General features: G+C 47.5%; 1 protein-coding gene across 1 annotated transcript in view; it reads right to left on the bottom strand.

The window, feature by feature from the left end:
* The window catches only part of csmd2 (CUB and Sushi multiple domains 2), a 228,656-nt gene that overhangs the window by 67,272 nt on the left and 140,692 nt on the right, over positions 1–20,692 (bottom strand). The window contains exons 19-30 of the mRNA XM_084695567.1: positions 19,581–19,769; positions 18,897–19,013; positions 18,288–18,503; positions 16,860–17,048; positions 15,403–15,572; positions 14,948–15,104; positions 13,991–14,182; positions 12,014–12,140; positions 4,000–4,202; positions 3,414–3,605; positions 1,862–2,000; positions 1,149–1,336 (exon numbers count right to left, since the gene is read on the bottom strand). Of these exons, the coding sequence (XP_084551693.1) occupies positions 1,149–1,336; positions 1,862–2,000; positions 3,414–3,605; positions 4,000–4,202; positions 12,014–12,140; positions 13,991–14,182; positions 14,948–15,104; positions 15,403–15,572; positions 16,860–17,048; positions 18,288–18,503; positions 18,897–19,013; positions 19,581–19,769 (2,079 nt within the window). The remainder of the gene's footprint in view (positions 1–1,148; positions 1,337–1,861; positions 2,001–3,413; positions 3,606–3,999; positions 4,203–12,013; positions 12,141–13,990; positions 14,183–14,947; positions 15,105–15,402; positions 15,573–16,859; positions 17,049–18,287; positions 18,504–18,896; positions 19,014–19,580; positions 19,770–20,692) is intronic.

The following is a 20,692-nucleotide window of genomic DNA, read 5'->3' as shown; positions in this document are numbered from 1 at the left end:
ACCAGATTTATTATAAGTGTGTTGAAGAAGGTTTGGGCGGAAAAACCCCAACCCGATGAACGGAATTTAGTGTTTGTCATGTCATTGAGGTTGTCTGAATGTCTTCAGCAATGCTTGTTTGCCACAAAGTTGAGAGCAAGGGGTCGATTTGGAATTGGGAAAAACTCAAGTCTCTAAAAGGAACTAATTGATGCTAATAGCTAAAGGCTTAAGCTTTGCTCTCTCAGGCTAAGCCTTCACAGAGGCGGCCCACTTCCATTCACAACCTGTTTAAAGGCCTGTTGACAGAAGAATGCACACACATTTCATTCGGACCACACACATGCTGTGAGAGCCGGCAAACACAAACACAGTCCCAGCACTGGCCAGGCTCCACACACACATGCCGTTCCCCAAGCCCTCAGAATCTTAAAAGACACAGACTCAACGTTAGATTTCCCCAACATCCATTATCCCTCAAAAGAACACACACAAACACACACTCACGTGGCAACTGGGAGAGAAATACTCCTCGACGGCCCAAACAAAACAGAGGTGGTCGGTCAGCGTGTTAGAGCGTGAGACGCAAACAGCCGTTTGTTCCAATTTATGAGCAGCCTTTAGTGTGTCTGTCTGCTGAGGCATTGATCAAACAAAGCTGCCGAGAACAGCAGCGTCCGCCTTTCATTTTCATAATGCTTCTGTAGTCCGCTGGAAGCAGAGGTACGGGTCGATAATTACACTGCAGACAGACCGCGGAGCACGGACAGAAGGGTGCGTCTGTATTTCTCTCTCGGTCACAGTGTGTGTGTATGTGTGCGCAATAATCTATGTGTGTGAGAATGAACGTGTGTGTATTGGTGAGAGAGGTAACGCAATCTCTCCTCTGAGGCAGTTTTCAAACGACTATAATCTCACTTCGTGGATCTGAAGCTCTTGGAAAGTTCAAGAGGAACAAGGTCAATACGTGTCAGCTGGAGGGCAGATTTCCAAAACTCAAAGAACAACACCGCTTTCTCCACATCAGCCAGGGTTGAGATTTAAAACACCATTCTTAAAACAGGGATATAAAAACAAACGGCAAACAAATGAAACCCGAACTTCTTTACGTTGTCACGCTCAACTGTTAAAGGCGCCGTGGTCCCCCAAGCCTCCAGGGGGCAGTGTACCTGTGTACTGCAGCACAAAGCCGTTGCTGCTAAGGGAGGCGTCGCTGCGGAAGGCGAGGAAGAGCTTGTTGGAGCTGCTCTCGATACGGTCGGGGACGTCGGAGCCATAGAAACTTCCCAGCAGGGGGCTCAACGAGTCCGGACCATCATAAATGTGGAGGAAGTCATAACTAGGCTCCAAGCTGAACCTGAAAACAGAGCACCACAGAAAACATGAAATATAATGTATTGTAAACATGGCATTCTCATGGATAGATGTACATCAGTAGAACATTTGACTGCAGATTGAACAGGTTGAATGTTCAAGTCCCTCCATTGACATTTTGGTTGAAAGCATCTGCTTGATGAAAGATTTCAACATGGAACATTTGCTTTTAATTGACTAAAGAAGAGGTTTAATTGAGAAACATTAACAATAAAACAGGATGTGCTTTTGAAAGTTCATGATTCAGATTGTGTAGGTGTGGGTGTGCTAAGTGGCTGAGCCGTGTGCGTGTTTAAGTGGCTTAACCCCAACGTTTGGGGAATTGTAACGTCAAGAGTGATAACACGACTCTTAATTATGACTGTGGACTCTCAATAAAAGTAACTGAAACACCCATCAACAAGCCATCGTCCCTATGTCTGTAAATACACTGAGAGAAAAAAACGTTTGTAAAAAACAAATAATCATAAATATGTCAAGTATTTAGACTCCTCTCGGGCATCCTTACTGGTTGAAGGTGAGAGCGATGACGTAATCGGGGGTGACTGACACGGTCCAGTCACACTCTCGTCCGTGAGGGTAGGGTTCTGGGTACTCTGGAGACAGGATCAGTCCGCTGGGCCCAGTCAGGTTCCCTCCACAAGGGGCTGAGAACAGAACGATAGAACGTCTCCATTGGAACACACGTGATACAACCTCAGATTTGAGATAATAGAGGAATATTTTGTACCAGCTGTTGTATTCGTGGGAGGTGATTGCCTAATGTCTGTAGATGTTCACTAATGACACCAGAATTTGAAATACAATGGGAGCAAAGGTACTGTATAAATTCAGACTACAGCTTGAAAAAGTCATTCTAACAGCGAGTCTTTAAGAGCCAAGCCCTCTGTGACATGCTTGCGTGTAAAAAGGGCTATACAAATACATTTGATTTGATTTGATTTAAACCATCAACTGTGACAAAACTGTTCGAAAAATCCTCGTTTGCTGGTATAGTTTACTATACCCAGTTTACAGAAGCTCTCAATCACAATACATGGCTAGCCAAAGCATAACAATACTGGTTTATGGTCGCTAGGCAATGGCTAATAGCAGTTAGAGCGAGAGTGAAGCCAGGTTTTTCAATGGGGCTCCATGGTATCCGACACACCGTGTTGAGAGTACTCCAAGTAATGCATGTCGACACCAAGCCCCTGTCGGGCCCTCACCTGTAGGCCCTGGAGCCTGGCCAGTGCTGGGACTGTGTTTGTGTTTCCAGAAGAGCTCTCCAGCCAGTCAAGCCAACCTCTGATTAAACAAGGCAGCTAATTACGAGGTCTTAATTGCCGTTGTTAATTACTGATTTTTTCTTCTTCTTTGGAGCACAAAGTTGATGTACTCTGATCCCTGCATGGAAGATTGTTTGGAATGACTGTTGTTGTTGAGAGCTATGCTAATCAGATCCTCTTTGTCGATTTCCTCTCTCTCTCTCTCTCTCTCTCTCTCTCTCTCTCTCTCTCTCTCTCTCTCTTTCTCTCAATCTAACCTTCCCTCTTTCTGTCTCCTCTGTCTCTTTTTTTATCGCTCTCTGTCTGCCTCCATCCTTCTCTCCCTTTGTCCCTCTCTCCCCCTCCTCTGAGGGATGAGAGATTGTCTAGGGGCCTGGGCCAATTGAGTTTGTCTCTTAGAATTCATCTCAGGCCTTTCCAAAGTAGATGTGTCATGATGTGCCTAAGTAATGAACCCACCTCAGCTAAACCGGACTGCAATCGTTGGCTCCAAATATAAATACCGCTTGTATAAATAAAGAGAATGATTTATGACTAGAAGGAAAAAGGGCATTGTTATTCAGGACGTTTTTTGCCTTTTGACCAATTTCAGTCCAGCAAGACAAGACCAACATGCCTCTGCAGGTGGGTTGGCCTTATCTGTTAAAGTGGGTGGAGGTGAGTACATCACCTGTACAGGTGAGCAGGACTGACTATGAAACATATACAGATGGGTGGGGCTTTTACATCACTTTTTCAGGTGGGCGGGGCTGACTATCATACACACACAGGTGGGCGGGACTGCTACGTTACCTGTGCAGGTGGGCGGGTCCGGCTGCCAGAAGAAGCGGCTGTTGATCTCGGTGCAGGTTATCTTGCTGGCGCCCTGCAGGAGGTAGCCAGGATCACACTGGAACACCACGTGGTCTCCCGGCGCCTTGCTGTCCCCGCCGCGGGTGCCGTTGGTGGGCATGCCGGGGTCGTTACAGGAGGTGGCCGTGGAGACTGCAGGTGAGCAGCGGGTCATATCACAATGTATTAGACCACGCCATGAGGAGATTCGATGACACGATGAGATACCCCGTGTGTCAGACGTTTCAAGTGGGAGTTAAGTGAAGCACAATCGCCAACGATACAGAAATGCACGCAGTGGAAAACTAATCTTGAGGTAGACAGAAGCTGGCACACGTTCAATTCTACTCTCTCTCTTTCTCTCTCTCTCTCTCTCTCTCTCTCTCTCTCTCTCTCTCTCTCTCTCTCTCTCTCTCTATCTCTGTCTCTCTCTCTCACACATACGCACACACACTCACTCACTCACTGCCCCCCCTGGGAAACGCCTCCAATGCTCAAACTCTCACCAACCCCCCTGCATCCCTCCTGCCAGCCCCCACCCTCTCACCGGAGAACTGAAGGGCGAAGCCCTGCTTGCTGGTGAAGAAGTCGGTGGTGAACTGCAGGCTGACGGTGTTGAAGGTGCTGTGGGCGTCGGGGGGGAGGGAGGAGCCACTCAGCTCCCTCAGCAGCACCCCACCCTCCTGCGGCCCGTCCCACATACGCAGCACGTCGTGCACCTCCTCTGTGTGGAACACCAGGAAGTGGAGCCTGGAGGACACAGGAAGCATGATTAGGAGTCAGGTCCGAACTGCAAGGTCGTTGTTCCGTTGGAGAGAACAGATGTGTGAGGTGCTGATGCCTTGGATCAGATCATGTAGGATGAGTCAGGTCTGTTGATTACCCATGAGCCTTGGCATATTTTGAGGAAGTCAATTACTCCTGGACACTGACATGGGACAAGCTTTGGTTAACGAAATGTCTTAGGGTGGATGGCAAGAATGGCAAATGCTTCAAGGAGTGACCATTAGCTATGACCTAATTTAAGTTGGTTAGTTAGTTAGTTGTGTTGCTATTATGTGATGAGTCAAGCCGTAGTCCTAACAAAATCTTATTTTCTGATGACACCTTCGTCTCAACCTAGAAATATTCAATTTAGGCAGATACCAGGAAGTTTAGGATCTAACACTAGACTTCTAGAGAAAATGTGCTGCTATGGACATGGGAGGTTTAAACATTAAACATTAGAACAATTATGTGAGGCACCCTTCTTTCAAAAAAAGAAAACAACTGGACTTCCAGCCAACTGCAGCCCTCCAAACACTGCCCATCGGTGTATTGTTTCAGTCTAGACAGCTAACAGTAGAGGTAATCTTTCACAATATCGACACCTCACTTTCACAGACAGCTGTCACACAGCTGTTGGCCCTGATTGTTACATATGGGGTGTGTGTGTGTCTGTGTGTGTATATTTGTGGTTGTGTGTGTGTGTGTGTGTTTGTGTTTGTGTGCATGCTTGTGTTAATCTGTGTGTGTATGTTTGTGTGTATGTAGACAAAAAGGACAACATGCTATACTTTCACAGCAGATGGGAAAACAAACTAAATTATTTAATTAAGCACTATTGCTGGCATCGACCACTCAATATAAGAGAAGCATCTGTTGGCGACAGACCGTAGGTTAGGATATGAGAAAGAAAAAACAAATCCCTGCAGCCTTCACTTTCCAACAAACCTTCCATAAACCAAACAGGATTATTGTGTCAGGAAATATCAATTGAACAACTGTTTAAGGCTTCACAGAAACTTGAAAATGTATTAATCTGGCCAATAAAAACAACGCCATAAAAGTTGTAGCCAGTAACAACAGTTATTCTATGGCTTGCTGAAGTAACCAGTGGACTTGTCAATAGGAGATGCTGGTGGTGCTCAAACACCTTTGTGTTGGCCAACAGTCCCTTCCTGTTGCTGTCTACTATTCCTGTTCTTGTCTACTCTACTCCGTCCACATCTGCAGTGTCTGAACCCAAACATGAAACCAATATGGCAGACATTCCTTGCCAAGTGAAACGCGTAAATAATTTAAACAGATCTACAGAAAAGTCTAGTAAATATGCTGAAAACAAACATATTTGTTGATTTACTTTCTTGGTGAAAATTAACATCTTCGCTGATGAAATTGTGCTGAACCACTGAGCCAGATGAGAGAACCTCCGTTGACAGCAGAGCTGCATGGACAAGCACATTTCACAAGTAATTACTTTCACGGGGGCACCTTACACAACACTCAGCGAATTCAGACCGAGAGACACACTCTGGTAATTACACAAACTTGAGCATGCCTAAATGTCATATGCATTCAGGTTGGAAGTAAAGAAAGAAAAAGCTGGGCTGCTCATGTAGAAAAAGAGACCAGACAGGTAGCATGTCTCCCTTCATCTTGCGGGTCACTGGTGTTCCTCACGTGTTTCTGCACGTCAGAGTGTCAACTTATCGATTGGACAAGTAATGCCAGAGTGAGGGTTTTCGACCAATGAGACTGTGCGAGACAAAGTAAATGATGCCAAGGAGGTGCCAGACCTTGCTCTGAAAGGAACTCAGCCCGATGGATTCTGTGGATTCGAGGTAAATAGAATGTGGGGATTAAGGGATCCTTTTTAAGTATCAATAGTAAAACAACAAATTGGATTGTTTGTGTGCATATAATCTATAAAGGAATGGATAAGGAAGGAACTGCAAGCCATTGTCTCAGTTGCGTTCTGTATCAGTCGCTAATACTCAGGTCCCTGGCTTACTTTAATCGTTTAAGTGAATGAGTAGAGATTGTCACTGGAATTGTTCCATTCTTCCTTCCTCTCACTTTAACTCCACTTCCTCTTCCTTTTCCTCTCGCTAATGCTTTTTCTTACCCTCTCTTCCTTTTAATCTCTCTCTCCTCTCACTATCGCTTTCTCTGTTTCTTTCTCTCCCAGGGAGACGGATTTAGCTAAACTAATAAGGGTGAATGTATGAGGCTCCCAACTCCTCCCTCATGCAAACACAGCTAAGGGTATCCCTCCTATATATTCAAGCCTTAAGCCCGAGTACACATACAAATACACACTCACACATATATCATTATGTGAAATGCATGCACATACAATCACACATACACACACACACGTATCTTTTACTTAAGTATATACCCTTATCCACTCTCACACACCCAGCCCTGAGCGACATTGGGACCAGAACAGGAAGTGTTTTTCCCAGATAGGCATGCTTTACAGTAACACATCCTCCATTTCTGCATAATTGGTGTCAGAACAGAGAGGCCATGCTGTCTGTTGTGGAGATGGCCTGGGGGCCAGGAACCATGCTAACTATGTTCACTACACAGCCAACTGTACATGTAACAAGCCCTGCTGCCCTAACATGTCGAGCACTGTACAATGAAATATAATGCACACACACAGGCAATATCACAAAGACACAGGCATGCTCACCAGAAAACACACACAAAGACACAGACACACACACAGGCAAGCGCACACGCCTCTTCATTACAAATAGGCGCATTAACGCATTGGCTGTGTCTGTAAAGGATGTAAATCAGATGAGAGCTAATGACAATTCTCACCACAATGCAAATATCCCTTCTCCCTACATCACTTGTGCATTATCACTATCACCAAGTGGCCCAGGGCCACTACTACATGGGCTGTAGACATCGTCCCCAAAGGGGCCATCACCGATCGAGCGGTGACTGTGTGTGAACACAAAGACGGCCAAGGCTAGGGCCTTCTGCCATGGTGCTGAAAGTCCGGCGCGTCTCTACAGTGCTCAGTTGTATGCCTTCGTAGGTAAACTGTTGAGATGGCCATGGAGCACTCTTTGTCCAGTTAACAGTGATTCCCAGCTGAGTGAGGTGATTCACTAGTGAGGAAGGGTCCTGGGTAGCCTCGTGCGGAGACTGGGCTAGAACCAGCAGGTCGTCGAGGTGTATCCCCCTCTGTCGCATCGGTTCTACAGCCACGTCACACATTTGGAGAAGGTTCAAGGAGCCGGTGCATAAGCGAACAGTAAGCTTGGTGCTTATACACCCTGCCTTTGAAGGTGAACCACAGATACTTCTTGAGCTTTCGTCTGATTCGTACATTGGAAATCCGCACCCTTCAGGTCTATGCTGATTCCCGAAAACGCACCTCTGTACGATATTCAGCCGGCGCTGCCTTGTCCTACAGGCTTGCTATCTGCTATCAGAGAGCACATGCCTTACATTTACATTACATTTAGTCATTTAGCAGATGCTCTTATCCAGAGCGACTTGGAGTAAGTACAGGGACATTCCCCCGAGGCAAGTAGGGTGAAGTGCCTTACAAGGACACATTGTCATTTTGACACGGCCGAGAATCGAACTGGCAACCTTCAGATTACCAGCCCGTCTCCCTAACCGCTCAGCCACCTGACTCCCTGCCTTGTGAGACAGGACCAGATGGGAGGGCGAGCTCGTACGAACTGTAAAGTGCACCTCCCTGCAGCCCTGGCTGGGGGGGGTGAAGAGGGTGAAACACTAATTGCAGGGTTGGTGGTTGGATCTCCGAGTCCTCCTGGCCATGAGTGTGACCTTGAGCAGGACACTGAACCCCGAGTTGCTCCTGATGGGCAGGCCAGTGCCTTGCATTGCTGCTCTGCCGTGTGTGTGTGTGTGTGTGTATGTGTGTGTGTGGGGGAGAATGAGAGGCATAATGTAAAGTGCTTTGGGTGGACCATAAGGGTCGTTAAATGTGCCATGTAAATCCAGTCCATTTACCATTTAAGGCACAGTTGTGGAGCCACTGACAGAAATCTGCTGTATGTCCAGGAGATGCACCAGTTCGGTGGCCCAGCCCAAGGTGGGATCAACCCAAAAAGGCCGTATGGTGTTTTGTTGGATAAGTCGTGTGTGGGGAGTGCTTGATGGTTTGGCAATGCTCAACTCAGAGACTCCTCCGCAAAAACAAGGCCTTTGAGTTGCCGCGTGTCAGCGTAGCTAGATGCAGACACGACAGAATCAAGTGTTACACCGTCCAGTCGCTACATGTCAGGATTTGTATTCCACACAAGCGGTGTCCACCGACAGCAGTTAGTCTTGCTGTGTGAATGCGAATGCTAACTCCTTAATCCTGGAGCAGATTAGCTTGCCTCTCTTCACCCCCTGGGAGAGAGGGTATGTTCAAGGGCCTCCGCCCCCGCCATGTAAGTGCAAGAGATGATTCATACGCATGTTATGCTAATGTTAGCATGATCCTCCTACTCCCTGCTCAGATTTGACGACAAAGGTTATTCAAGATTTACATGTGTGTGTGTGTGTGTGTTTTTGTGTTTATGTGTCTAAACACGTACATGTATGTAGGTGCCTTTGTATGTAAAGTATGTGTGATGTTGTGACATAAATATGCACCTAGTATTTACCTCAAGTACAAGGTGGATTTACTACCCCGTCAGACAGGGTCACATGTCAGACTTGTGGTAACGTGTTGATGAATATCCTGCTAACATGTTAATGACGCTCGGGTTCTCTGTGGAAGATTCAGTACTGTCACACACAGAATATCACTTTATATGTCCAGATGTATTCTGTGGAAGGAGAGAGTAATGGGGGAGGTGTTGAAAAAACCTTACATATATCATTACGGACATGATGAAAAGTGTGTGGGGGGGGGTGGATGTGGGATGAAGGGAGATGAGGAGAGGAGAAGGAGGATGGGAAGGGAGGGGAGAGGAGAGGAGAGAAGGAAAAAGTGGAGAAGAGAGGACATGGAAGGAGAAGGAAAAAAGAGGAGGGGAGGGGAAATGAGGAGAGGAGAGGGCAGGAGAGGGGAGGGGGGGAAATGAGGAAAGGGGAGGGGAGGAGGGGAGAAGAGGGATACAAGGGATTTAGGCTGTTCAGCTGGATGGCTGGGAGTAGACGTGCATTACATGTTAGGGTAATTGGCTTATTTCAGAACCAGACTTAACTGATCAACCCGTGCTTTCTCTCTACCAATCTATGGAAGGCATGGGAGGCATGATGCAGGGGATGGAGAGAAGTAGGACAGGAGGACGGGGGGAAAGGGATTCTTTATCTTGCTCTCGATCGATTACACGCACACACAAAGACTCACATGAAAAAAGCACACACACACACACACACGTGTGTAAGCAAACAAACGTTTCCCCCCACCCACCCATCTACCCACACACTCACACACATATACACACACACACACTTCCTGTGGAAGATCACAGGTCCTGGCAGAACCAAAGCCAAGCCTGTACTTCCTTTCAGGAGCCAATCCCCTCGCTGCCAGGGCTCTCTAATCCTCATGTTCTTTTTTTACACTCGTCTTTTCTTTCCCTGACGTTTTCCCCTTTATTCTTCTCCGCAGACGGCTCTGGGATAGAGGGATGAGGATGAGGTCTCTGTGTGAGAGTGTGTGTTTATGTATGTGTGTGTGTGTGTGTGTTTGAGTGTAGGGTGCCGGGGAACAGGGCTGTGGGCGGGTACAAGCTGTTGGATTTGCATACTTAATGAGTCCAGAATGCAGATGGTTGGCCTGAACCAAACTACGATTCTCATTGGTGTGAAAAAACAGGAAGTACAGTCCTTGTGACACAGATAGAGCAGTCAGGAGACGAAAGATGAAAAGTCGTAAAGAAAGGACAAAATAGCAAAAAATTCAAATAAATATACAGAACAGAATAATATTCTTATTCTAGTTTTCTAGATAGCATGTGGGTAGAGTACAGCTCAATACGTCCTTCCTTCACAACACAAGAAACAGTGTGTATGTTAGAGGGGTGTGTATGTGTGTATATCCCAGTCAGACTTGCATTGGGGAATGAGGTGGATATATTCTCAGTTCCCCCAACCGTAAGAAGCAAAACATACAGAGAAACACAACAATATCCCTTAATATCTTGATTCTCTCCTCTCCCTCTATAAATTCCTCCTGCATCCTATCTTCCTAATTCCCCTCACTCCATCCCCTGTTATGTGAATGTTTTATTCCCTCCCTCTCTCCTTCTCAATGTGTTACATTGCAGTACATCCCAGTACAGCTACTCTAATCCACCTGCCTCTGTCTATCTGTCTCTCTCTCCCATCTTCCCCACCGCCTCTCTCTCTCCTTCCTCTATCCTACCTCCCTCCCATCCTATATCCCATGATGCATCCGGGGTCTTGATGAATGCAGCTGCTCCTCCATAATGTATGTCTACAGGTACATGTTGACTGTGAGAGGGATCAAAGGGATGTATATAGAAGTGTGGGAGGGAGGGAGGGAGGGAGGGAGGGAGGGAGGGAGGGAGGGAGGGAGGGAGGGAGGGAGGGAGGGAGGGAGGGAGGGAGGGAGGGAGGGAGGGAGGGAGGGAGCGAGGGAGGGAGCGAGGGAGGGAGGGAGGGAGGGAGCGAGGGAGCGAGGGAGCGAGGGAGGGAGGGAGGGAGGGAGGGAGGGAGGGAGGGAGGGAGGGAGGGAAAGCACCCAAGTGACCAGAACACGCGCTTAGCTATTCCTATTCCCCGTCACAGGGATGTAAATGACGTGCTCACATACATACACACACACACATACATACACACAGACGTACACACACTCTGACACAGATGTTGCATATTGATGAGCTCCATCCCCCGCAGATATAATGAATCTGATTCATCAGAATGATGCTGAGGCTGAAACAGCATGCAGCATATCCTATTCCTCCCCTCGCCTCCTCCGCTCTCCTCTCCCCTCTGCTCTGTCCTCCACTTTACGTCTCTTCCTCTTCCTCTCATCCTATTCTCCATCCCTCTTTCTGTCCTTCCCTTCCCTCCTCATGTTTCCTCTCCTCCATTTTCCTTCCCTCCTCTGCAGGAGCCCCCTCCCCCCTTCCTCTTTTGTCCTTCTCTCCATTCATGTTCCTGTCCTTCCATCCCCTCTTCCGTCCCTCTTGTTTGCCCCTCATTTCCCGTTACTCCTATAGGGCCAAACTATAAGACTCCAGAATGTTCTCTAATATTCATCAATTTGTTCAGTTAAAGACTTCACAGACGTTGTTCTAGACACACATGGAACATCCTCACGTAATGTGGACAATTGCCAAACCTGGCAACCCAGTTCTGTCCTGTGAAGGGCAAGAGAGGGGCGAGGCAGGGGGGGATGAGGGGTGAGGAGAGGTGAGGCGCTTAATAAACAGCCTGATTATAACATCTGACCAATTACAGGGCCTCTCGCCGCGTCTGCCAGATTTCACGCAAAATTACGCTGGCCAAACGAGCGTCCATTACTGCGGACGCGTGTCCACTCATTAACTCTGAAAGGCATAGAGGGAGGTCACACAGACACACATCCACACAGCCTTGCTATGCTGTGTGTTGTGTCCTTCACCCTGCAGACAGCGCAGCTTCAACGGGCTCAGAGTCGGTGTGGGAACGGACAGATGCTATTGGAGGAAGGGAAGGAGGGAATGGAGGGGAATCGACTACAACGCTGCGTGGGCAACGAGCGTTTCAGCAGGATCTTGTAGGAGTGAGAAAGCGGACAGAAATGCAGCCAAGTTGACCGTGGAGAGATGGACAGGGTGTGGGGGTCAGGCACTGACCCGACGGTGCTCCCTGGCGTAGCCTCGATGGTCCACACACAGTGGAGGTTGTGTTCGTACGGAGCAGGGTAGCCAGGAGACAGGATACGACCTGCAGGTTCATCCTTTATGGTACCACCACACTCCGCTGGGAGGGAGAAATGGGAGGGAGAAATGGGAGGGAGAAAGGGAGGGAGAATATTGGGTTAACAGCAGCACTGAAAAGTTTGACGGAAAGACAACTCAATCAGTAACAGGATTTTAGTCTTCGTCCAGGAAACTGCCCAATATGATTAAAACATGAACTTGAGGGGGCATTAAAACATTTACAGTCAAGTATACAGTATCTTACATTAGCAAGGCGCTAGCTGAAGCTTTCCATTATACCTTTCTAATGGACCAGAGCCAGCTCAATACACTCTAACTTAACATGGGCTCAGGTAAAACCCCCCAGAGTCCAAGACATGATCTCATTCTGCTGCTCTGATGGAGCTGTACACGAGTGTGTTCATGTGTGTGTGTGTGTGTGTGTGTGTGTGTGTATGCATGATACTGTCTGGTACTAATGTTCTCTTACTGTGGTAAATTTATTTGCCTGTTACGATGGATATAAATTACTGATTCAAACACATGCACACACACGCACACACGCTCACACACACACACCCACACACGTACATAGTCTTCTCCTCTCAACATTTAATTATCCTGATGAGATGTAACTATGGAGTTTCCAGTGCAACATCCTTTTCCTGGAGTGGAACTATGACTTACCATCAGAGTAATGTCTCTACAAATCACAGTGCAGGTCGAAGCATCAATCAGAGATTGTAATGCACACACAGGAATATATCAGAGTATGAATATATCAAGTTAACTTTGGGTCTGGTGATACCAGGAGAGGGGCTATAGATCGTGGAGGTAGGGACACCTGCATATCTGCTCTGAGGCCTGAGGAGACTGGGATGTTGTATCACACAAATCACAGATGGTGAGTGTGGGTGTGTGTGTGTGGGGGTGGGTGTGTGTGTGTGTGGGGGGGTGGAGGGGTGGGTGTGGGTGGGGGTGGGTCTGTTGTCAGGGCAGTATGTGACAGTTCTAGTTTCATGGCTCAATAGGCAGTGACTCCCTCCATACCCTGAACTGGTAAATGCCACAAATAAGCTTGGTCACTCGCTCACATATGTACACACACACACACCACAAAAAGACACACACAATTACCCTCACAAAGACACACATAAATGACCCTCATACACAATTTTCTCTCTCTGGTTCCACCCTGTTTCAAATGACTTGCGAGTTTGAGTGTGTCTATGCCCATACCTGTGTATAGTGTGTAGGTATGTGCGTGTCTGTGTACATATATGTGTGTGTAGTTGATTGCATTAGTGTCCTCCTGCAAAAGGAAAGGAGAGGGAGGAGAGGGGGAGTTAGGGGGATTAAAAGCCTGTCTAAGTGCCTCCTACATTATTGATAAGAGAAGGAGAGGTGAGATCTAACTTTAGCCATTGGGACTAAAGAGCTTTGTCTGAAATTCTGAATCTGAATAAGGGTTCACACACACACACACACACACACACACACACACACACACACTGTCGTCTAATGTGAGTGTGGAGCTCCAGAGCCATGAATGTATGGAGAGAAAGATGAGAAAGAGAGGGGGAGAGTAGACCAAGAGAGGAGAGTGGAGACAGAGAGGATAGAGAGTAGAGACAGACAGAGATAGAGAGAAGGAGAGGTGAGTGGGTGGAGACAGAGACTGGAGAGACAGGAGAAATAGACAGAGGGAGAGAGAGAGAGAGAGAGAGAGAGAGAGAGAGGAGAGAGAGATAGAGAGAGAGAGAGAGAGAGAGAGAGAGAGAGAGAGAGAGAGAGAGAGAAAGAGAGAGAGGAGAGAGAGATAGAGAGAGAGAGGGAGAGAGAGAGAGAGGAGAGAGAGATAGAGAGAGAGAGAGAGAGAGAGAGAGAGAGAGAGAGAGGAGAGAGACGTACCGACACAGAGAGGCAGGGGGCTGTCCCAGGCCCTCCTCTCCCCCCTCAGACAGGTGAGCACCTGGGGTCCTCTCAGGGTGTACCCCGGCTCACAGCTGAAGGACACCGTGCTTCCCGCAAAGTGGCCCTTGTCCTCACGCTTGTACCCAAACTGGGGCACGCCCGGGTCCTCACACTTCACCAGCTCGAAACCTGCAGGGAGGGGGGAGAAGGGGGAGGGAGAGGCAGGGGGAGTCAGAAAAGATGGAAGGAAACAGGTAAATAAAAGAAAAAAAAAGGAGTGAAGAGTTATGAATAATAGAAAAGGTTTGTGGGACGGAGGGAAGAAGGAAAGGAGAAGAGGCGGAAAGGAAAAGGAAGGCAAGAAGAATGTTAATGGGAAGAACACACAGAAAAACGATACGAAAAGGTGTATTGCATGAGAATGAAATCAGCACATTATATAATACAATCATGCATTAGTGAAATCAGTCACACAAAGGGAAACTGTGTGTTCATATGCTGAGAGTGTGTGTGTGTGTACTATCCTGCTAACCTGTCTTCTGGAGTAATTTATTCATGCCTCCTGTCACTGTACTGTCTGATTCATGTGTGTGTGTGTGTGTGTGTGTGTGTCTGTGTGCGTGGATATGCGTGGGTGCATGTATAACAGTTTGATGTTTCGGTGCAATACATCTGACTGTGTGCTGCACTGCATGATGCAATCATTACTTGGGCCTGTGGTAAGTCTCTTTGTTTATGTCAGGCGTGTACATTTGCATGTGTGTGTGTGTGTGTGGGGGCCTGTGTTTGAGCGCGCACATGTGTCCGTACACCTGCGCTAGACCTCCAGTCGTTTGTGTGCGCGTGCGTGTGTATGCGTGCGCGCGGGCGACCGCGAGCGCGTGTGTATGTTTCCGTGTTTGTGCGCCGGTGCATGCGTGTCACGTGCTCGCACGCCCCAGGTGCGTGACTCACTCGTGAAGTGGAGCTCAAAGCCCTTGCTGGTGTTGTCGTCGTTGCTGATGAACTCCAGCCACATGGAGCTGGAGGTGGAGTTCAGGGTGGTCTCCTGCAGCTCTGTCCCAGTGAACACACCCAGGAGGCGGGCCTTGTTACTGCTGCCATCAAACACCTACACACACCAGGGGGGGAGAGACAGTTGGGTGTGGGGGGGGGCAACTGCAGAACATCCTACAGGCAGACGTGAGGACTGCTGAACTGTCTTGCAGGTACAGAAGATACGAGCGTTCCTTGGCATTATCATCCCCGGTAAACAGAGTTATTACTGTCCTGTGCTTTATCTAGGAAGTTACAACAGCACAGTCGTGGTCATATAGTAAAGTTATGTTTTCACATGTTGAAGGCACGGCACACACACTGATTCCCCCCCTCCCCCCCCCCTCCTCCCACACACATGTCAACCCCCTCACTTTGAGCATGTCGTCGTCCTCCAGTCTGAAGTCTCGTGCTCGTAGCTGGATCCCCTTGCCCGGCTGTGTCTGGATGGCGTAGATGCACTCGTGGTTGTTGCCGTAGTAACCGGGGTAGTTGGGCGAGAGGAGCACCCCTTGCATGCCAGTTACAGAGGAGCCGCACTCAGCTAGAGAAGAGAGGGATGGAGTGGAGAGAGGGAGAGAGAGAGACAGTAAGAGAGAGAGAGAGAGAGAGAGAGAGAGAGACAGTAAGAGAGACAGTAAGAGAGAGAGAGAGAGTAAGAGAGAGAGAGAGAGAGAGAGAGAGAGAGAGAGAGAGAGAGAGAGAGAGAGACAGTCAGAGAGAGACAGTAAGAGAGAGAGAGAGAGAGAGAGAGAGAGAGAGACAGTAAGAGAGAGAGAGACAGTAAGAGAGAGAGAGAGAGAGACAGTAAGAAAGAGACAGTAAGAGAGAGGGAGAGAGAGAGACAGTAAGAGAGAGAGAGAGAGAGAGAGAGAGAGAGAGAGAGAGAGAGAGAGAGAGAGAGAGAGAAAGAGAAAGAGCAGAGATAAGGAGAAACAGATGGAAGATCCAGAGAAAGGGATAGAGGGGAATAGTGATATATAGAGTAGGTATATGCCGAAACAGATGGAAAAAGAAAGAGGAGAAAGCAGAGGGCATGTCACGTGCTACATACCTACATTGCACACAGTCATGTACATGCTTATAGAAACATGCAGAGAGGGAGCGAGGACGAGAGGAGAAATGGAGAGGAAGAGAGGAGAGATTGAGGCATGGATCAATGACATGACTGCAGCCTGACTCAAACTGGGCTAAATAATAAACTCCAGAATCTTTCCACAAAGAACCACTGCAAATGATGCAACCAAATCCATTTATATTCATGTTTATTAAGTAACGTTTTGACCCAATTTCCTCAAGAAGTATAAACAAACCAAACATGAAGGGAACCAAGTGCACAGAAATTACTGGAGAAGATGAAAACTAAAAACGTAATTGTTGTCCTCAGCTAAAATGTCAAAATCTGAAAGTTAACAAATTATATTTTAAGTTTAGACCCTGCAAACCCTTACACTGCTCTCTAATTGGATGAAATCTGCCCCTCAAGATGTTCCAGTCAATCAAACAGCAGCAATTTAAGACTGCATATATTTTTACTTTCCCTAAGGTTCAATGCGTGCTCTATGTTGATTTGGAACACGTTCTGGTTGTGTTCTAAAGATGAAGGACAAACATTCTCCCATCTCAAGGGCAAAACTGAAGGGTTGGGTGAGTGGGAGGAGGGTGGGAGCGGATCGGAGGTTGAAGAGAAGAGATGGAGGAGTACGAGGAGGGAGGGAGGGGCGGAGGGAGGGGTGGAAGAGGCGGAGGAAGAGAAGGTGCTGGAGGAGCAGGACTGAGGGGAGGGAGGGTGGTGACCAAAGCCAAATTAAAAAAGAGCGTGAGCACCTACCAACACACCTTGGCAGAGGGGAGCTCCACACCCTCCTCCTGCCCCCCAGACACACCACCCTGGCCGGCCCCTCCAGACGGTACCCCGGGAAACAGGAGAACACGAGGACGTCGCCCACCCCGAAGATCAGCCCCTTACGGATGCTGTAGGGAGGAACACCGGGGTCCTCACATGGCTCCAGGTCATACTCTGGGGGGAGAGGAGAGAGGGGGAGAGAGAACGAGAGGAGGAGGATGAGAAGAGTAGACGAGTAGAAGAAGAGAGGAGGAGATTGGGGGAGAGGAGGACAGAGGAGAGGAGAAGAGAGGAGCAGGAGGAGAGGGGAGGAGAGAGAGGAGGTGAAGAAGAGGACCGAGGAGAGAGGAGAGAAGGTAGGATGATGAGAGATGAGTAGAGGAGAAGAGGAGAATGATAGAGGAAGAGGAGGATGGAGGAAGAGAAGGTGAGAGGACGAGAATGTGAGAAACAAACAGTTAACTTTTTGGGCCAAAGTAGCCGGTTATATCCCCATCATGTATTTCCATTGCAAGAAATATGTTTTAAATGGCTTCGGAAAATTGGTGTATCCCTCACGCATAATGGACTACCACCATACAGGTGGGTCACACTAATTCAGGGTTGCCATTCCGATTAGGTGGCTAACGTCTTTCATTTCTTATCTTTTTTAAAGCTTGTTTGAATAGAAATAATTTTCACACAAGCGCATGAGGGGGAGGTAGAGGTGGCTGCAGAGAGAAGGGGAGTTGGAACAAGCACCATCAGGGGTGTGAAAGACTAATGCTGAAATTCAACACATTCTCATCTTCTCAGGAGCCTGTAATGACATGATTATTTAAAGACACACTCCACTTGGGGGGGGGGGGGGTGGGAGGGTATCTTACACTTACACTTGTATCTTACAAGTGGTTGACACATTTCTCCACCCCAATTAGTAATCATTTAAATAGGATCCTCACAGTTAATGGTCAAGGCACATCACACTGGGTATTATGCATTAAGGTGCATAGATAACCCTTACTCACGGTTAGCGTGTTATGGTCTAAAAGTGCGCTTTGAGAATAGCCATTAGAAAACATAGGCTATCTGATCCTTTTAGACCAATTCCGTTGTTGAACTTTGAAAGTGGCGCCAGTCCTAATTGAACCCACCTGAACCCAATCCCAGGAGTGTATGATATGGACAGTTTGCATAAGGTTCTTACAGTACTGAGGTTATGTGTTTGAATGTTTGTATTGTCCAATATCAGCTGCTCACCTAGAACCCAAATGTTACCAGTTCCCCAACACTTGAAACCCAAACTTGTTTCCCAACGCTTAGAACCCAAACCATACCTATTGCCCAACCCAAACCCCTCCCCCTCAGTCACTTTCAGAATACAAACCTAACCCTCCTGTCCTGCACTTGGGTGACATTTCCCTTCCCCCTCACCTGAGAAAGTGATGTTGAACCCCTCGTAGGAGACAGAGAAATCGGACAGGAAGCGGATCTGGGCGGTGTAGTTCCCAAACAGGCCGGCGCTGAGCGGCGAGGGCAGCGTGGAGCCCGTCAGGCGCCACAGCGGCTCCGAGAAGCTGCCGTTCTCCGTTACCAGCAGGTGGTCATGGGGGCTCTCCAGGTGGAAGGTGTGGAAGGTGAATTGGACACCTAGGTGGGCAGGACGTGCAGGGAAATGTTGTTTAAATGGTGGTTGTATTTCCGATTATTTGGGGGTCTGACATGGTTGTTTGCGGGTGATGAGAACTGCATTGTCATGTCGCTCACTCACTCACACACACACACACACACACATACAGAGGGCCTAATGAAGTCATGTCATGGGCTGACACAGAGCATGGTGTGCTAATGGTGCGGTGGCAGGAGGATGGTTCCTTGGCTGTCTTGCCCTAGGCTTTCCTCACAGCCACAGCATCAAATGACAAATAGAACTAGCTTTCTGTCTCCTCTGTGTCTATATACGTGAGAGCCTGCATGTGTCTGCATGTGTGTGTGTTGGTGTGTACATAAGTGTGTATTTGTGAAAGCTTGACAGTCACTCACCTTTGCCGTGAGAAGATTCGATCAGCCAGGTGCAGTTGAGGTTATGAGGGTAGAAGTCTGGGAAGCCAGGAGACAGAATGGTGCCTGTGTTGCCCTGGATGTAACCTCCACACAATGCTAAAGACCGGGAGGGAGAGAGTGACAGAGAGGGAGCGATAGAGAAGCGGCGATGGATAGACAAAGAGAGAGAAAGAGACAGGGAGGGAGATGGAGAATGGAAGGAGAGAAGACAAAGAGGGGGAGAAAATAAAGATAGATAAATGACAATAAATGAAACACAAACAATGACAGAATTCCCTCAGAGCTTATTTAACGCTTGAAAATGCATTTGACTGGAGGGGCCTGAGACCAACATCAATATAGGGGATATTATCAATTTAATTACAGACAAGACAAAATAAATGTTACCCTAATATTTAGAAAAGTCTAGTGGAATAGGATAAAAATGTCTGGGTCAGTGTCTCAGATATAAAAAAATATAAAAGTATAAAGAACTAGAGACTAAAAACTACAGTCACTGAAGATAAGAAACTTAAGAAGTCCCATGAGTAACCCAGAATGAAAAATAACTTCAAATCCAAACTGTATATTTTCACTTTGAAGCTTTTTTAGCTCTCTCTTCTTTTTCAGCACTTTAGCGCTGGTGTAAACGTCAGCCATTTTGAGAGTGGCTGTGGAACGTACCATCACAACTGGGGAGGGGCCGACTCCACTGGAAATTGGGTTCACACTCCAAGGGTTCAGTGTCACTGAGGGTGTACCCCGCATCGCAGCTGAACGTAACCAAGGCCCCCACGTAGAAGTCATTTCCATGACGCTGGCCATTGACGGGAATACCGGGGTCGACGCAGTGATCTGACTGCAATTGGAGGGCTGAGAGGGGGGGGGGGGGGGGTGAGTTATCTATACACATGTGCGCACAAAGGTTCACACACACACACGCATACAGTCACCCAAGCAGATGCCCACACACAATTCCAGCGCACACAAACACTTAACGGCTGTGATTCTGTTTAAGATCAGCTAGGGCATTTTAGCACCTAATCTCTAAAGGAGCACTTAAACGATCTCGACATGCTAAAAGCTAGAGAAAAAATGGAAATGTTTGGAACTGTACAGGAGTTCTCAAACACAAGGGGCTATGGGGAAAGTCATTTCTAGATGGCTTTCTCTCTTACACATAAACACACACATACACACACGTGTACAGATGTACTTGTCGGGACTTGTCGAGGACTCAAAATCCTGCTATCCCCAACCCCTAACCTTAAAGTCCCTGTAAAGTGACAATAAAATATTTATTCTGAGTTTATCACACCACAGGAAAATGTGTTCCTAATCACCCAGTGACATAAAAAATACATAATATCAACTAAAATTAGAAGTTTTCTCAGATCACAAACGCCGTGGGCGTGTCTGCTGAGGTCGCTGAAACCACGCCCACTTGCACGGGACATTTACCGGCTACCCAGGAATCCTTTTCTAGACCAAAAAAATAAGGGAAATTCACTTTACAGGGACTTTAACTCTCAATTGAATCCAAAACCTGAGCCTTAAACCTAAACCAAGCTCCTAACCCTAACCACAAAACTATCACTAGTTCTTAACCCCAAACCTTCATGTATTCTAACCTTAACTCAAAACCCTTAAAATCCCCTTAAAATAGCACTTGAAATTGTGGGGACCAAGAGAATGTCCCCCCCAAGGATTTCCCCCTGAGTTTACCATCTATGTGGGGATTTCTGCCCCCCACAAATGTAGTTAAATGAAGCCCCACACATTTATTCATTTTGTTT

This window comes from Hypomesus nipponensis, chromosome 4 (assembly GCF_054491055.1).
Source record: "Hypomesus nipponensis isolate SF chromosome 4, ASM5449105v1, whole genome shotgun sequence".
In the NCBI taxonomy this organism is placed as follows: domain Eukaryota; kingdom Metazoa; phylum Chordata; class Actinopteri; order Osmeriformes; family Osmeridae; genus Hypomesus; species Hypomesus nipponensis.
This window is presented reverse-complemented; position numbering and strand designations above follow the sequence as displayed.